This window comes from Vombatus ursinus, unplaced genomic scaffold, assembly GCF_900497805.2.
Source record: "Vombatus ursinus unplaced genomic scaffold, bare-nosed wombat genome assembly UNPS02014811.1, whole genome shotgun sequence".
In the NCBI taxonomy this organism is placed as follows: Eukaryota; Metazoa; Chordata; class Mammalia; order Diprotodontia; family Vombatidae; genus Vombatus; species Vombatus ursinus.
This window is the reverse complement of record NW_020954589.1, coordinates 5917509-5935014: the sequence shown is the minus strand read 5'-3', so window position 1 is coordinate 5935014 and position 17506 is coordinate 5917509. Positions and strand designations below refer to the sequence as shown.

Here is a 17506-nt window from a genome sequence, read left to right as displayed (position 1 = left end):
TCTCCTTTTCATTGTAAAAATTCTTGACCAAGTGATTGGCATCTGTTGATACCTTCATACCTACTCATCCCTGAATCTCCTACAATTTAGCTTATGCCTTTCCTCAGCCTTTACCTAGTGACCTCCTAATCAACAAAATCAATGACATTTTCTCAATTCTTATTCTTTTATTTTTCTCTATCTGACATGACCATTCCCTTTTCAAAACTTTCTGCCTTCAGCTTCTATGGGTTTCTAGTTCAGCCAGCTTTTTCTAACTTACCCTTCCCTGACCCCTCTACTGCTTCCTGATTCTGAAATTGTGTTTCCCATTTGTTCACAACAAGATCTTTTGCTCATTTATTTAGGGATTCATCCAATTCCATGACTCCAACTATTACATCCATACAGGGAACTCCAATTTCATTGACCTTTCAGATATTTCCATTTTGCTGTTCAGCAATCACCTCAAAATTAACATGCCTAAAACAGAACACATTTCTCCCCAAACCAGTACCTCCTACCTCTCCTATTTCTATCAACAGCACTATTGTTAACCCTGTTGACCACTACCCCATCATTCTTAAATTTCAAGCCTCTCTCATCTATCCCTTGCTCAATGAAATTATATAAAGCACTCCTTAAACTTTTGGGTGCTACACAAATGTTAGCTATTATTATTGAGAGTGTCCTCTTTGTTCCCTTTACAACTATCTTGCTTCAGGTTCTTAAAACATTACATTCATGATTAACTAATTCATAACTCAAATTTCTTATCCCTCTAATCCACCTTACTTACAAGTTAAAGTAAATCCAAACTCTAACTTGGCATATTCTTCTTCCGACAGCTCTTCACCCTTGTGGAATTTCGTTATCTCCCTAAAACTTTTGTTCAGTCATTCCTAGATGGAATGATTACCTTGTTCTTCCCATCCTTCAAAGGCTACCTCCTCACACTGTGTAACACAGTGGCAAGATCACTGGATTTGAAGTCAGAGGCTCCGGGTTCTAATTCGAGCTCTGCTACTTCCTACCTACGTGACTCTGCCCAAGCTACCTAACTTCCCCGGGCCTGCTTCCTCAAGAGGAAAATGAGGGGCTTTGAACTGGATGATCTCCAAGGCCCCTCTGGGTCTCAAGTAATGATCCCATGATCCAAAGTCTTCATATAGCCCAGAATTCTCTCTTCTGTATTCCTACGGTTATCACTGCCCGTACCAGTCATCTAACACTGTCATTCTCATGAGATTTCATCTTATGCTGACAAGTTGAATGTCTTACATGCAAGTACTTGTGTTAAATTGTCTTTCCAGATAAATCATTAGCCTGACAAGACCAAACACCAAACTATATTTCTTTCTATCTTCCAATACCACGAACATGCTAGATGATCAAGAAACACTGTGCAGAAAATCAGATTTTCTTCATTGGCAAGTGATCTTGTTTCAGGCCTGAGTTATTCCATCTTCTAGCCACAGGAGGGCAGCATGTCACCAGTGCTGATAGCCTAGCAATAACACTCAAAACCCCTTAAATAAAGACAGGTGATGGCAATTCACTCTCCTTTATTCCCTCCCCAGGCAAACGAGGGACAAAGTTCAGCAGCATCCCTTCCCTGCCCCCCCAAATCCACAAATACAAGAGAATGTAGACACCAGCAGCAAACAGGCTCCATGCCCTCTAAAGACCATGATCCCTCTGAATATTTGCCTTCATCTCTGGAATGCAGCTGGAGGCTCCTGTCAGGTTTCTATGCATCAATCAGACCAAAAAAATAAAACAGGATTGCTCCTCAGAGCAGTGCTGGCAGTTGGAACCAAAGCTATTATGCCCATAACTTGGGTCCCTATAAATTGTAATTATCAACTAGACCAAATCCTGTTGTGACTGGGGGAGGTGGCAGAACATCAGAGACACAGTCAGAGAAGAGAGGCTCCACAGCCCCTACTCTGCATCAGACGGGCTACACAGGCCATCAGGTAAAGTGGTGGTGCAAAGCTTATTTGAATCAGAGTATCTGTCAGAGGTGGAGGCTGGTGAACAAAAAGTTTCCTTATTTGTGTTGTCAGTTCAATGACACATCCTGGTATCAATAGATTCTCTGCCTACACTGTAAGATAAAGCCAGTACATCCATCTGAAGAAGGTTCCTAGTCTGTCTGTGCATCAGTTAAGGTGACGGTCTTCTTGGCACACCAGGCAAAGCTCCACCGCCAGATGTCTCAGTGGTCGTGGCACTGGTTGACAATGAGCCCTTATCTTGCAAATGGTGAGTGGAAGGGAAAGGAGCATCCAGGCCACATGAGCTACTTAGCTAGAAGAGTGTACAGGAGGAAACCTCACTCACGAGGTCGATTCACCATGACCTCACCCAGGGCCTCCAGCACTTCCCTCTTGTAGTCCTCGAAGTCACCATCAATTTGGCTAACACTCTGTTCCTCTACCACCCAAAGCTGGCAGTTGGTTTCTGTGATTAGCCGGGCATCATGACTGACGACAATCACAGCTTTTGAAAAAGGTGAAAGAGAAAAAAAAAATCATCAAGACAATGCAGGAAAGAGAAAAGTTAGATCTCCGTAGAGAGAGAGTCCTAACAGGAGGTGGAAGGCAAGACATTTGAAGGGAACTTGTTAGAGCAGGGAAAGTAGGGTTGTACTAAGTTGACTTACCACCCTTGTATTCATTGATAGCCTCTCCCAAAGCATCAATAGACTCTATATCCAAGTTGTTGGTTGGTTCATCCTGTGAGAGGAGGAGGACAGGATCCCCTGACTTAGTACTCCTAACTTCCAGCCATTCCATCTCCTCCCTTCCATCTTTAGTTCACTTACCAGTATGAGGACATCTGGTTCACGACACGCCAGCTCAGCAAACACTACTCGGGCTTTCTGTCCACCTGGGGCAAGAAGAAATGGGAGACAGAGAGGGTAACACCTTCATTTTCCTCAGAATTGTCTGCCATCTTAAAAACCTGGTTTCTCCCCAGTATTTGGTTTATGTAAATCAAGTTTGCCTTAGCCCTTCTCCTAGGAGGTACCTGAAAGCTTGCATATCTGGATTGTATGGGCATGACTCTCTAGACCAAATCGGCCCAGACACTTTCGGGCATCTTGATAAGGTAAGTTGAAGCCCCGTTGCAGGTATTCAGTGGCTGTCTCTTCCATGCGCAGCTGCTCTGCATACTGCTGGTTGAAGAAGCCAATTTTCTACCATAGGAAGAAAACAGTCAGAAAGGAACAGTATCTCCCCATCAGCCTCCCTAGTCCTTGATCTCCAGAGTCAACTTACCAGCCGGTGGTTCTTCCTCATCTCCCCTTGGGTCTGCACAGAAAAGTAGAGGAGGTAATTAAGAAGGAGCAGATAACAGGGAAGATAGTTATGGATCCTGACTCCTCAAAGCAGACAAATACCAGAGGCACACTGGGAATGGTAAGAGAAAGGAGTACAAAAGTCCACTTATCCTCAAAGATAATCCTAAAGTGTAAGACAATACAGCTGGCTGAGATCAGCTTAAAAATGAATGCAACAGGCAGAAGAGACAGGGTCCATGACAGGAAGGTAACAAATTCCAACCAGGTTCAGACTTACAGTATAACCCTTCAGGCTCTCTATTTTCTCTTTCTCTAATAGAAGTACAAAAGGAAAATTTGGAGGGATGTAGCTGTTCTTCATGTGACTGAATCATTAACATTTTAGACTTAGAAGGGCCCTTAAATATAATTTAGTCTGACCCCTTCATTTTACAGAGGGAGCTAAAAGGCTCAGAAAAGTGAGGTGACCTGCCCAGGACTGTAAAGCTAGGAAAAGAGTCCAGACCCTCAAGTCCTAGACCAGGCTCCATCCACTACACTAGCTGTTTTGTAAAACTGCTTTTTACATTTAAGAAGAATTATTAATTTAAACATTATAAAACAATGAGCAACTCCATGTTATACAGAATCTATTTCACTTGATTTTTAGTAAAAAAATGAATAAATTCCACACATTAAGTTTCAAAAACCATCCTGCTTTTCAATGCTTCCTTCTAAACATTCTTCTGTTCTCTTCTGTGCATTTTAAATGTTTCAACCACACTTTTTTTGGTCATCACTATTGCTATCTCTTCCCCTCTCTGAACTTTCCTCTTCCCATTAAAAACAGAGGAAAAAAACATTTGTAACAAATAAGCAGTTTACACAGCGGCCATGTCCAAACATGAGTATCTTTTTCTGAGCCCTGAGTCCATCCACCTCTCTTAGTCAGGAGGTACTTCATCATGGATCCTCTAGAGATTAGGTTGGTCACTGCCATGATCAAAGTTCTTGACTAATCTCAAGTTTTTCTCCTAAACATCTTAAGTTCTCCTCACTAACCTGTTATAGATAATCACCTGTAAATGTTTCTAAATCTTCCCTGCACTTTCTAAGCTGTGTAATTCAAGGTAATGGGTTATAAAAACTGTGATTTGTTTCCTATACTATTGGGTTGTGCTATGGGGTCTAGAGCAGCTATGCACATGCAATTAGTGATAAAAAGGTAAAGAGGACAAGCAAAGGGAGGGTGATAAAAGAGCCCAGATGGACTTCCAAACTTTCTTTACCTAAAAATGTTGTTGTGAGAGAGGGAAAGAAGATATATGACTTATTGATTCAGGAGGTAAGAGAAATCTGGTCATTTAATGGCAAAAGAGCAGAATATAATGTTCAGCAGCATTATACACATAATTATACAAGAAAACAAGCAACTAGCTAAAGCTTATGATCATCAAGTTATAATAAATAAGTTAACTATTTCCTCAACAGTTAAGCAGTCAAAGAATATGAACAAATAGTTCTCAAAAAGAAGTCTCGCCACTTAACTAACAGCTAAATCACTAATAATAAAAGTAAATCAAAATAGCCCTTGGGTTTTACCGCATACCCTGAAAATTAGCAAAGATGATAAGTTATAGTGTTAGTCACCATTGTGGGAAATAGGCACACTGGTGTACTGTTGGTGAAGCTGTGAATCAGTACATTTTGGAAAGCAATTTGGAATTATGTAAATAAAGTGATTAAAATATTCATATCTTTTAACCCAGCGATTCTATTACTGGCCTTATACCCCAGAGGCCATTGAAAAGAAAGTTCCCATATATACCAAAATATTTACAGCAACACTTTTTGTGAAAACAAAGAATTAGAAACTAAGTAAATGCCTATTGATTGTGGAATGGCCAAACAAATTGTAGTCCATGAATACTGGAACACTACTGTGCTATTAGAAATGATAAATGTAATGAATACAAAGAAGCACGAAAAGCTCTATATGAATTAATGCAGAGTGAAGAAGAGTCAAGAAGACAATATACACAGTGACTACAACAAGGTAAACAGAAAACCACCCAAAAAAATCAAGAGTAAAGGTTGCAAAATGATAAACAAGAAGCATGGTTCAAAAAGAAGGCATGGGGGGCAGCTAGGTGGCAGAGTAGATAGAGCACTGGCCCTGGAGTCAGGAGGACCTGAGTTCAAATCCAGCCTCAGACCAAACACCTGACAATTACTAGGCTGTGTGACCCTGGGCAAGTCACTTAACCCCAAGTGCCTTGCCAAAAAAAACAAAACAAACAAAAAAACAAAAACAAAACAAACAAAAAAGGGATAGGAAAAGACACTCCCACCCCCACCCCTTGGCCAAAGTGGGAGGTCCACAAGTGCTGTATATTACACATATTTTCAGACTTTTTCAATGTACTGCTCAGTTATGCTAATTTCCCCCCTTTCCTTTTTCTTTTTGTTTTTATAAAGTACTATTACTATTACAAGGGTGGAGACAAGATGGCGGAGGGAAAGCAGTGACTTGCTTGAGCTCTTCCCCAAACCCCTCCAAATACCTGTAAAAAATGGCTCTAAACAAATTCTAGAGCAGCAGAACCCATAAAAACACAGAGTGAAACAAATTTCCAGCTCAAGACAACCTGGATGGTTGATTGAAAAGGTGTATCATGCCGGGATGGGAGAGAAATGCAGTTGAGTGTGGGCCCACATGCAAAGACTAGGCCACAGGGGACTGAATCATGGGCAGCTGTGTCAGTTTCCATACTTCTCATCCCACAAATGCCAAAGACAACTTAGAGTCAGTAGGAAAAGTCTGTGACTGCGGTGAGAGAGAAGCTCAGTCTCAGCCCCAATTCTGGAGCAACCCTGGGGTGGCGGCTGTTTCCGGAGCTTCCAGCCCACAGACTGAGGGGGAATCCAGTGGCTGCTCAGAGGGGGATTGCAGGGATCTCTTTGCTAGTGCTGAGGCAGGATTTTCTTGCCTTGCCTGTGCTTGGATCTGGGTCACAGTTCTGAGTGGTGATCAAGGAGGAGTGCTGGCGTGATAGAGCTTGTAGATGGTGGAGAGGGAATCCTCCTCACAGTTCCAAGGCAGAAAAGAGTGCTTGTGGTCACTCATAGATAAGAGCACAGGCCAAGAAAGGAGTAAACACCTCGCCCTTGATCATATCACTTTGGAAGAACTGAAAACTTACAGGTCCCTAGAAGTATCTCTGAAAACAGCTGCACAAAACCCCCAAATCTTGGGACAGTATATTCTCCATACTGGAAGTAGAGCCCTACCTTAATAAAGAGTTTAAAACTTAAGTAATTGGCTGGGAACATGAGCAAACTGTGCAAAAAAAGTCAGACCATAGAATCTTTCTTTGATGACAAAGAAGATCAAAAGATACAACCAAAAGAGGACAACAAAGTCAAAGCTTCTACATCCAAAGCCTCCAAGAAAAACACGAATCAGTCCCAGGCCATTCAAAAAGGATTTTGAGAAGCAAGTAAGAGAAGTAGAGGAAAAACTGGGAATAGAAATGAGACTGATGCAAAAATACTATTACATGGGAAAAGGACCCACATGTACAAAAATATTTATAGCAGCTCTTTTTGTGGTGGCAAAGAATTGGAAAGAATTGGAAATTGAGAAGATGCCCAAAATGGCTGAACAAGTTGTGGTATATGAATGTAATGGAATACCACTGTGCTCTAAGAAATGATGAGCAGGCTGACTTCAGAAAAACCTGGAAAGACTTGTATGGTCTGATGCTGAGTGAAGTGAGCAGAACCAGGACAACGTTGTACACAGTAACAGCCACATTGTAAGATGACTAATATTGGTAGACTTAACTCTTCTCAGCAATACAAGGATCTAAGACATCTCCAAAAGCCTCATGATGGAAAATGCTATCCACATCAGAAAAAGAAGTATGGAGTTCGAATGCAGATCGAAGCATACTATTTGTTCTTTTTTTTTTCCCTTCTGTTGTGCTTTGTTTCCTCTTTCTGGTGGTTCCTCCTATTGGTTCTAATTTTTACTTACAACATCATCAATGTGAAAATGTTTGTTTTTTTGTTTGTTTTTTGTGAGACAATCAGGGTTAAGTGACTTGCCCGGGGTCACACAGCTAGTAAGTGTCAAGTGTCTGAGGCCGGATTTGAACTCAGGTCCTCCTGACTCCAGGGCTGGTGCTCTATCCACTGAACCACCTAGCCGCCCCTGAAAATATGTTTAATAGGAATGTACATGAATAGCCTATAACAGATTGCACGCTGTCTTGGGGAAGGAAATAAGGAGGGAGGGGGAGAAAAATTTAAAACTCAAAAGCTTATTGAAGAGATTGTTGATAAATCAAAATAAATTAATTTTTAAAAATTTAAAAAATAAAATGGTGTAATAACAATAAAAAACTGTATTACAGGATGGCTCTCTGGGAGTGGGAAGGGAAAAGATACTGGGGGGACATTATGGAGATGTAAAAAAACTGAATCAATAAAAACATATTAAAAAAGGTAAAACGTGATATCTTTTCATGTTTGTTTGGATCTTATCTCTAGGGAAAATAGGATGATTAGGAACATCCAAAGTAGAGAATTATTACAAGCCTTGCTCAGGGCAAGAAGTAAATTGGGAGAATAAATCATCCTTGTTTAACATACTGTATATTCTAGGAACAGCTTCTGTGTGGTACAGCAGGTACTTCTGAGGAGAGGAAGCACATTTATAAAGGGGATAGGCATCAGAACCAGGATTATCAAAGCCATTAAATTAAAGGGCCAGGCACTTCCCATTGTCTGGAAAGGGCCATCCCTCCCTGGTTAGATAAGCTCTCCTAAGGACTAACAGTTAAAACCCAAGATACAAATCTGTATGATGGTGCACAGCACTCTTGCTATTAACTAGGAAGTGGGGGAGGGAATAACTGCTATCAAATCTGACTTATGGGAGAAAGGGAAAAAAGAAATTACAGGGATTGTGGTAGTGGAGGGAGATAATTAATCCTAAGCAAACAATATTATCTATTAGTAGAAAAATTTTCCTAGAAAAGAGGAATAATTACTACAACTGGAACAACTTCCTTGACTGAGTGCAGGAATATGGAGTTAGATTTGGCCCTTAGGGAGATGTGCATCCAGTAGGAGGGACCTCTGGGAACAGAGATTCCTGTTCACCTGGGGAAGAGTGGTCAGGATGCCAGGTCTCCTCCACTTTACAATTCCAACATCCTTATTTATCTCTATCAAGGGGTATATTATAGAATTTCACACACTAATTATATCATTAAGTCATACTTAACTCCCTCAGTTTTTCCCCTTAAAACTAAAAATGGGAGGTAGAGAGAAAGGGCGAGGCCAATAGAAGATGGGAATCCCAAACTTACTGGAGCCAGCTTTCCTGTGAGCAGAAGCAGCAGTGTACTCTTCCCCACACCATTGGGGCCTACAATGCAGACTGGAAGAGAATAAAAAAAAAAAATTCCTAGGGTAATCTTCCTTTGCTTCCCACTCCTATTTCCCCACAAACCTTAACCACTCATATCCTTCTACTCACTCCTTGAGTCCATATCGATTCCAAAGTCCAGGTTCTTGAAGAGTGGCTTCTGTCCCTCATAGCCAAATGTTACACCTAGGATAAGAGAGGGGATATGGTTAGGTTAGCCCCAGGGTTCCTCATCAATTTCCTTGGCCTACAAAAATAACGAATTAGCCATATCTTGCGGCAAATTCTTGAGCAGGAAAAAACATCCAAGCAAGAATCTTTTGCTTAACTGGTTTTCTCTGCTATAAGGAAAGAACTTTCTTGAGGGAAGTGCTGAATAACAGGTAAGAATGGTGGTTTTAAAAAAATCAAAAGCACCAATAAAGCAAAACAAACAACAAGAAGATGTAGAATGGCACTGGGAAAGGAACAGAGCTGGGAGGTGGGTGTGGAGGCAGTTAGGAAGGTTTAGGGATATGTGTGCATATCCAAGCTGTGCCGCACAGGCTCTCCACTAACCATGCAGCCCCAGCACAGGGGGGCTGAGTGGTGGGGGGTCAGGGAAAGTGAATCGCACAGTGTATTCCTTTGGGCGCTTCAAAAGCTCGGGTGCCTCTTGTGCCTCCTCATCCTGGTTCTTCCGCCGGCATTTCTGCTGCTTCCGGGTCAGGGCCTCCTTTGTTTGCTTCTCCTGGGGAAGACAGGGAATTGAGGCATAGGTATCGTGCAGTATGCATGGATCAGACCACAGGGACCTCTGGGTTCTATCTCCTCAACCCGCCCCAGAGTAGAATTGAAAGGGTATGGATCTCCAAGGGTCCTGACTCCATAAAGGAAAGCTCCCTAGTCAGTGGTGCTCAACAAAACAGTTAGCGTCAAAAGCTTTGTGTGTCATCTTGCCCCTGCGTCTCACCGCCTGCTTGGTGGACTTGCCCCCAGCCTTGAGCTCTTTCAGCTTCTTTTCCTGCTTCTCATATTGCTTCAAAAGCTCTTTCTGCTTCTGCTGGTACATCTTTTTGAAGGTCACTAAGACAGGAATGGAAGGCAATAATCAGCAGCTGCCCTCTTTCCTCCCTGAGGTAGGAAGAGAGATGCTTTGGGTCCTATCAGTGTTTAGGTCATCGTTATGGCCTCCTGCCCACTTCTCTATCCCGTTTAGTGTGCTAGAAGCCCCCAGGTGAATGCCCTCCTCATTCCCCACTTACTATAGTTGCCCCTATAGTAATGGAGGCGTTGGGCATCCAGGTGGATGATATCGGTACAAACATCATCCAAGAAGCCCTGGTCATGGGATACAATCAGCAGTGTCTTCCGCCAGCCCTGAAGATAGCTTTGTTTGGGGGGGAAAAAGGAAGCTCGTCAATGTTTGAAATAAAGAGGATAATTAAAAGGAAGACAATGGAAAAGGGTGAAATTTGGAGGTTCCTAGAAAGATGTTTGTTTTGGGAAGGTGTAAGGGGAACTAAAGAGATGTCTGGGATCTGGGGAAAAGTAAAGAGGAAAAACAAATCAATGTATCAGCAAAGGAATCACAGGAAGGAGTTCAGTAGCAAAGCTAGGATTGAAAGTGACTCACTTGTTGAGCCAGATGACAGCATTGAGGTCCAGGTGGTTGGTGGGCTCATCCAACATCAGCAGTGTAGGCTCCATGAAAAGTGCCCTATATAAAATAGAGTGTAGGAAAGATTTGGAGGAAGGAAAAAAAGGGCCTCTTTTACCCCTGATTGATAAGAAGGCCTTTCTACCTAAGAGATCCTTCAATCTCCTTTAAAAATGGGGGAATGCGGGATCTGTAGCTATCGCAGTGGACAGAGTTCCAGCACTGGAGTCAGGAGAACCTGAGTTCAAATCTGGCCTCAGCACTTGACACTAACTAGCTGTGTGACCCTGGGCAAGACACTTAACCCTGATTGCCTCACTAAAAAGCAAAAAGCAAAAAAAAAAAAAAATTAAATTTTAAAGAAAATGGGGAATGGGAGGTGGGAGTGGGAGAAGCCATGGGCTTTTACTCAACGTCCTATCTTTCCAGTGCTCTGCTAAAGAGTTGTTGTTCAGTTGTTTGTCGTGTCTGACTCACTTTGACCTTATTTGGGGTTTTCTTGGCAGGGATACTGGAGTAGTTTGCCATTTCTTTCTCTAACTCATTTTACAGATGAGGAAACTGAAGCAAACAGGGTTAAGTGACTTGCCCAAGGTCCCACAGCTACTAAGTGTCTGAAGCCAGATTTGAACTCAAAAAAATGAGTCTTCCTGATTCCAGGATTGGCACTCTATCCCCTGTGCCACCTAGCTGCCCTCTGCTAAAGAGGGTAAGATACACAAATGCTACCAAAAGCAGAATAAAGAAAAATTCAGGAACTCAACTGTTCCAACAAGCAGTGAGTGAGATAGGAATTATCTCTTTTGTAACACATCTGGATGGTCCCTCGAGATGATGGAGAGCAAAAAATGGGGAAAGGACATCGTGGACTGGTGGGACTAGCTCTACCTGGCTAAGGAGACTCGCATACGCCAGCCCCCAGAAAACTTCTGTGTGGGTCGATTTTGCATCTCAGGGTCAAAGCCCAGGCCAGCAAGGATCCGCCGAGCTTTAGCCTCTGCTGCGGCAGCTCCCATGGCTCGAAGTTCTTCATATACCTGGAAGAAACGTAAAAGGACAATGATGATCCTAAATTCTGAACTGCTTAATGGGTTTGCTACTCATACAATCTACTCTATATACAGGCAGCCCTTTTCATGCGTCACATCCTACCCCAATTCCCATCATGCCAACTGACTCCTCTCACCTTCCCTTGGCTTCTCAAACCCAAATACTCTTCCCTAATCACCATTCCTTATGTTTAGTCTCCCCCTACTAGAATGTATGCTCCTTGAGGGCAGGGATTCTTACTTTTGTACTTTTAACCCCAGTGTTTAGCACAGTGCTTGACACAGAGCAAGTACTTTTCATTCACTCATTCCTTCATTAACTAGCCCCATTAAGAGCCTCCAAGTCCCTAAACGTCCTCCTATGTCCCGTACAACCCTCTGGTGGACATTCTTGTCCCCTGCATTTTCTTCACCTTCTCCAGCCTCTCTGCTGCAGCATCATCTCCCTGCTCCAGCTTTCCCTGGAGCCTCTTCTCCTCTTCTAGCAGCTTCAGCCGCTTGGTGTCAGCACGAAGCACGGCCTGCACAGCCGGGGTCTCATCTGCTACCACCTCTGGGGTGGGGAGAAAGGTTATGGTTTTTGTATTGGAACCCAGCCTGCACGGCAAACCTCTCCCATCTCTCTCCCTTTCACACACACACACACACAGAGCCACCTCCTTATCTACTCCTCCACATAATTCACCCTCCTCACTTTCAAATTACTTCATCTTCCCTGCCCTCCCCAATGCCACTTTCTCCCTACCTTGTTCACAAAGCAACACATCTATATTGGGAGGGATGCTAAGAGCTCGATTGGCAATGTGTTTGAGCAGCGTAGTCTTGCCTTTACTGAAGGAAAAGAGCAGTCAGAACAAGACTGATGAACCAAACCCTTCTACCTACTCCCCTTCCCTCTCCTCACCCATTGGGCCCCACTAGTCCATAGCGGCGGCCAGCCACAATGTACAGATCTGCATTGACGAAGAGCTCCTTGCCATGGGCTGAGATGCTAAACTTCTCCAGCTGGGAGCAGGGGAGGGTAGAAGAGAGAAAATATTGTCATTACCTTGCCTTGCTAAGATAACGGTACCACACTTCCTATCACAAATAGGGAGTAATAATCTTTTTACTGATCTTAGTTCTCCATTGTTTCCAATGGCAGTCAACCTGTGTGTTCTACACCTTCTGGAATAACCTGACCTAAAACATAAAATGTTCTCTCCCCCATTATACAACCTATTCAAAATAAATCTTTTCCCTCTCTGCTTCAGGTCCCACCTTGATGTCAGAGGCATTCTCCAGCATGGCCTGGCGGGAAGACATTTCAGCCTGGGACACTGAGAAATCATTTTCAGCAGCATTGGCTGCTTTCAGTGTGGCTACTTGTCTTTCATACTCCATCTATAGACAGGAAAAAAGAATGGATTTAGATACAATACAATTCCCCGCACCCCCAAACACAGGCATATAACTCTGGTGACGGGACCCAATTAATTTCTTCCTTTGGCTAGATCCTATATAAGTCCCCAAAAGCTTTAGGTTTCTTTTCTTCCTAACTTCCATTTGCTCTAGAAATCCAACTATATGGCTCCTCATGCCAACTTCTTTCAGTGATCTAGGTGTTATGTACGTTCCCCTCCCACCTGTTTCTTCAGCTTCTTTTTCTCCTTCTTGCTGAGGTGAGCATAGGGATCATCTGCTCTGGCCTCACCCTCATCTTCTTCGTCCCCTTCTCCTTCCTCCTCTGAGCCCTGTGGAAATGGATGAAGAATAAGAAACCAAAGTTTTCCTTCTAGGATTCGGCTTTCATGGTCTCCTTTCCAGTCATGATCCTACCCCTCTCAAGGACCTAGGAATATGGTATTCAGCTCTCTCCTCTGGCACTATTTCACAATTAGTATGTATTAGAATTCAATTCAACAATTATTACGTGCACAGCCAAGCCACTGTGTTTGGTGCCAGGAATGTAAACACAAAAACAACAGTCAAGAAGTTTATATTTTGCTGGGTAATAAAACAAACACAGAAAGAAATAAATAAAACTTAATTTGGAGAGGGAGAAGATACTAGACACTGAGGGTATCAGAAATGGCTTCAAAGAAACAGACTGGTATCACCTGGAATAGAACCTCAAAGATGTCTCTGGTTTCCTCACATATCTTTACTTTATCGACTTCTAACCAAAGGAAGGAAAAGATGAAATTGATGACATATGACTATAACATAACACTTGATATTTAACATGTGGGTATATAGAACGTGAGGATGGTCAAATGAATGGACTAAAGAGCTTTCATTACCCCATAAATCACAGGACCATATACTTTGTGCTGGAAGGCATGTTACAGGTCAAATCAAACCCTCTTATTTTACAGATAAGGTAACTGAGGCCCAAAAAGGTGAAATGATTGTTCAAGTCAACATAGGTGGTAAGTAAAAGAGATGAGATTTTGAACTTAGGTTCTCTGCTTTCAAACTGAGTCTTTTACACTGTGCCACACTGCACTTCTTATGATGATAATCTGTGTCATCCCAGGAATCCAGTCTCCTTGTTCTCCTTCACCAAGCCCCATCAGCAATGTCCTTCTTCCTTCTTGAAGCACCTGGGTACCTGGCTTTTCAACCCCATACCTGTTCCACTTTCTTGAGTTTATCCTTCCCCCATCTGGAAAGCTCCTTCTCTTTAGATATTTCTTCTTCTTTCTCTTCATCATCCAAAGCAATAAATTTATTCTGGGGCTGATAAGGAAAGTACAGTAGTTTCAGCAGGTGAAATTCTTATTGCTGCTCTTACCACCATTCCCAAAGGATTTTCCATACCTTCCCTTTCCCTTTTGACTTCTCTTCCTTCCCCTTTCTAACTTTCTGCTCAGGCTGCTGCTCCTGGGAAACAGCCTAAGAAGAATGACAAAGATTCAGTTACAGACTGCCTACTACTGTGTGGCAGCTTTAGTAATATTTAACAGAAGGAGCAGCAACTACTGACATTTCCATAGTCTCTGTGAAGTAGAGACAAAAGAACTAGGAGACAGTTCAATTACCCAGAAGTTTCAAGACTAGCTAGACTAGGCAGAAATTTAGCCCATGAGTAAAAAATACCAACATGCAGGAACACAGAGATCTGACAAGGGAAAGTTTTCCTTGGGGAAATGTGTCCTAAAAGGTGGTAGATATGGATTTCAGGAGATTTCACAAGATCCCAGAGTTAGAGCTGGAAGTTACTTCAGAAGTAACCTAGTTCCTCATTTTGCCCAGAGAGATAAAGTGATTTGCTCAAAACCAGCCACACTGTAAATGCCAGAGACCAGATTTGAATTTAGGTCCTCTGACTCTAAATCTGGTGCTCTTTGCACTGCACCAAGATGCTTCTCTCTCTATTGAGGTTAGAACTCCAGTCATGGGGAAAAGCGACATGAAAGATGGATACTAAGGGATACTGACTGTAATAGATGGGCTGTGCTTGGGGAACAGTGAAAAATTAAGCACAAAAAAAAAGCAAAAAAAAAAAAAAAACAGAAGCCTGATAAACAGAGGGCTTTGCTGGTCGTTATGAATTTAGATTTTAGTGAACAAAAGGAGCTACTGAACCAGGAAGCAACATGATTAAAAATGGCATTTGAGAAAGACTATTCTGGCTACGTATACAAACCAGGCTCAAACAAAAACCAAAAGCACAAAGGCTAAACAGGCACTACAGCAAGGCAGGTAGAAGGAACCAGAATATTACACCTGATAAAAGCAGAAAAAAATTAACGATTTTATAAACATAAATTTGGCACAATTCAAAACTGTAGAGAGAAGAGCTATTCCTACCCACCTTGTTGATTCGATTTTTCTCTGGTTTGGCAGGTTTTGATGGCTGTTCTTCCTCCTCTTCTTCCTCACTTTGGTCCTGTATCAGGGCAGCAAACACATTACCACCCTAGGGAAGGAAGAGTACAAGTGAGAAAATGAAACCCATAATTCTGTCTCTTATTTGAGACTTCCATCTACCATGCAGGCAACCTACCTTGGCTTTCTTCCCACCACGAGGTACTGGGACAGGCACTGAAATGACAGAAGGAAAGTAAAGTGGGAAAGAGAAATAGGGTGCCTGATCTTGCAATTTCCTACAAGGAATCTGGCCCCCTTATTCCACTCCTTTTGGGGATCTCTGTATAGGATTCTCACTTTCTCACCTTCATCCTCTTCATCACTGGCTGGCACAGAGAGCTTCTTGAGCCTTTCCATAAGTTCCTTCTCTTCTCCATCATCATCATCAACATCCTTCTTTCGTCGCCCTTTCCGGTTGTCTCGCTTTTTCTTCTGCTGTTGTTGCTGCTAAAGGCACAGGCTACTAGTCAAATAAAACCCAGGCCCTTCATCTACCCTTCCCTCATATAACTCCACACCTGTCAATGTAAACAATCATTGGTATGGACAATGGACCTCTGATACCTTCGGTTCTATAGATCTCATCATAACATACCTGCTGCTGTTCTTTTTCTTTGACTATCAATGATTCCTCGTCTTCCTCCCCTGCATGCTTTTCCTCTACAGCCAATTCCTCAAAGAACTAGGAAATAAGAAGAGATGAGGGGGATTTGGAGTAAAGTTATAGCCAAAAGTGATTCAATCAAATTTTACATACCCCTTCCTCTTTCCCTTCTTTCCTTCTTGCGTTGCCTCTTGACCCTCCACACTTAGTTATTTACCTCATAAAGCTGTCAACCATGCCATTTACCATCTCTATTTTTCTTCCTAGTCCCCAACTTTCTCACCGTCTTTTTGGTCTTCTTGTCCTTCTTTCCTTTCTTGACAACCTTATCTGGAGAAAAAAGTAAACAATATCCTTACCTTTCCATCTTTAAACCTAGGAAATGCCCAAATTTGCCCTGTTAAAAGTTCCCTGAGATCAGCAAATGTCTATTTTCCTCTTAGAACTGGGCCTTAAAGAAGCCAGCCCAGTCTCTGGGTCTCTTTCTCAACCTAGGCAGATAAGGCCATTTTACCTCCCCAAAGAGACTCTGGAGAGTGAAACTATTTCAATTTGGCCTAATCTCAAGATCTCTCTTCACCCTTATCATCTCCCCTTCCTCCCCTCCCCATTCCCCCTCTGCCTTTTTCTATGAGTAACCTGATATAGGACCATAGATTTATAAATGCAACGGACTTAAGAAGCCATCTAGTTCATTAATGCTCTCTCATCTCCACCTCAGGCCTTATTTTACAGCTCCTGAGGCTCAGAAAGGTTAAGTGATCTGCCCATGGTCATACAACTAGTAAATATTCCAGGCAGTGTACTACGGTTTTGGGATACAAAAACTGTTTTTTTGCCTAAAAGATCTAGGCTTCATATAGGGCCCAGGGAGAGAATATGAGGTCCTGTCCTTCCTTAGCTTACTGATAACTGATTAGAGAGATAAGAGAAGAGTGTCCATAATAGGGAGCACAGAAAAAAGGCCAGGAAGAGGGAGAAAGCAAAAGGAATACCCATTTTTCCACCCATAAATTCTACACACACACTTTTTAAATACGCTCCTTCCTCTCAAATCCTGCCCTAGCCACTACCGGCCTTCGTGCTACTTCTGCTCGCACCACCCTAAACTTTCAGGGTCCTCGGACTCTTTTCCCACGCTTCCAGCAGGCTAACTTCCAAGCCCACGCACGCGCACTGCCTCCCCCCGGTCGCATGTTCCCCGACAGATGTCAGGCTAGGAATCTGCCTCGCGCCGGTTTTCCGCCTCCTTCTTCGGACGCGTGCGATCCCAGGCTCCCCTTGGTCTCGCCCTCTACCGATCCGTCTTGCTTTCTTACCAGCGGGGCTCGCCTTCTCTCGGTCCCCAATCCACTCCGGTTCCAGTGGCTGCTGCTTCCCCGCCTTCGGCATCTCGGCGACAGTCGAGACTATTCCGGCTGCGGCTAGCTCTACTTCCGCTTCCGGTGGCTGGGGGAGGGTCAAATAACCCACGGGATTCTATAGGGTACAGGCGAGGCGACCCGGACGTGGTCCTGCTCTCTATCAAGCACGCGCCGGCCAGCCCATCTCATACAAGGCAGTATGAGTAATAGCTAAGGAGAGGAGGCGGAGGCCGTAGAGCGTCCTCATAGCTTTTACGAGGCTCAGAGTCCCGGCCAGGGTCGTCAAATAT

At 43.1% G+C, this 17506-nt stretch overlaps 1 protein-coding gene across 2 annotated transcripts; it reads right to left on the bottom strand.

Moving 5' to 3' along the window:
- Positions 1-1527: 1527 nt before the first annotated feature.
- ABCF1 (ATP binding cassette subfamily F member 1) lies at positions 1528-17296 on the bottom strand. Of its 2 annotated transcripts, none has more exons than XM_027876457.1 (25): positions 17172-17296; positions 16136-16182; positions 15844-15930; positions 15554-15695; positions 15385-15422; positions 15193-15297; positions 14196-14270; positions 14007-14114; positions 13019-13126; positions 12654-12776; positions 12298-12398; positions 12139-12224; positions 11807-11946; positions 11233-11381; positions 10321-10404; positions 9950-10074; positions 9658-9770; positions 9264-9435; positions 8817-8891; positions 8647-8717; positions 3267-3299; positions 3016-3184; positions 2810-2874; positions 2648-2720; positions 1528-2484 (listed from the first exon to the last, which is right to left on the bottom strand). In XM_027876457.1, the coding sequence occupies exons 1-25, from the start codon at positions 17242-17244 to the stop codon at positions 2318-2320; spliced, it is 2529 nt and encodes an 842-aa protein (XP_027732258.1). In that variant the 5' UTR covers positions 17245-17296; the 3' UTR covers positions 1528-2317. The 2 variants fall into 2 exon arrangements, with proteins under 2 accessions (XP_027732258.1, XP_027732259.1); XM_027876458.1 differs by having other exon boundaries at positions 15554-15692.
- Between the last annotated feature and the right edge of the window lie 210 nt (positions 17297-17506).

What these genes read in the sequence shown, in the direction of transcription:
- ABCF1 (XM_027876457.1), bottom strand. Translation starts at nt 17,244, where the DNA reads ATGCCGAAGGCGGGGAAGCAGCAGCCACTGGAACCGGAGTGGATTGGG. An exon ending in TGTGTTGCTTTGTGAACAAG is followed by an intron (nt 11,947 to 12,138) that starts GTAGGGAGAAAG and finishes TCCCCACCCCAG; the next exon opens with AGGTGGTAGCAGATGAGACC. An exon ending in AATCGATATGGACTCAAGGA is followed by an intron (nt 8,718 to 8,816) that starts GTGAGTAGAAGG and finishes ATTCTCTTCCAG; the next exon opens with TCTGCATTGTAGGCCCCAAT.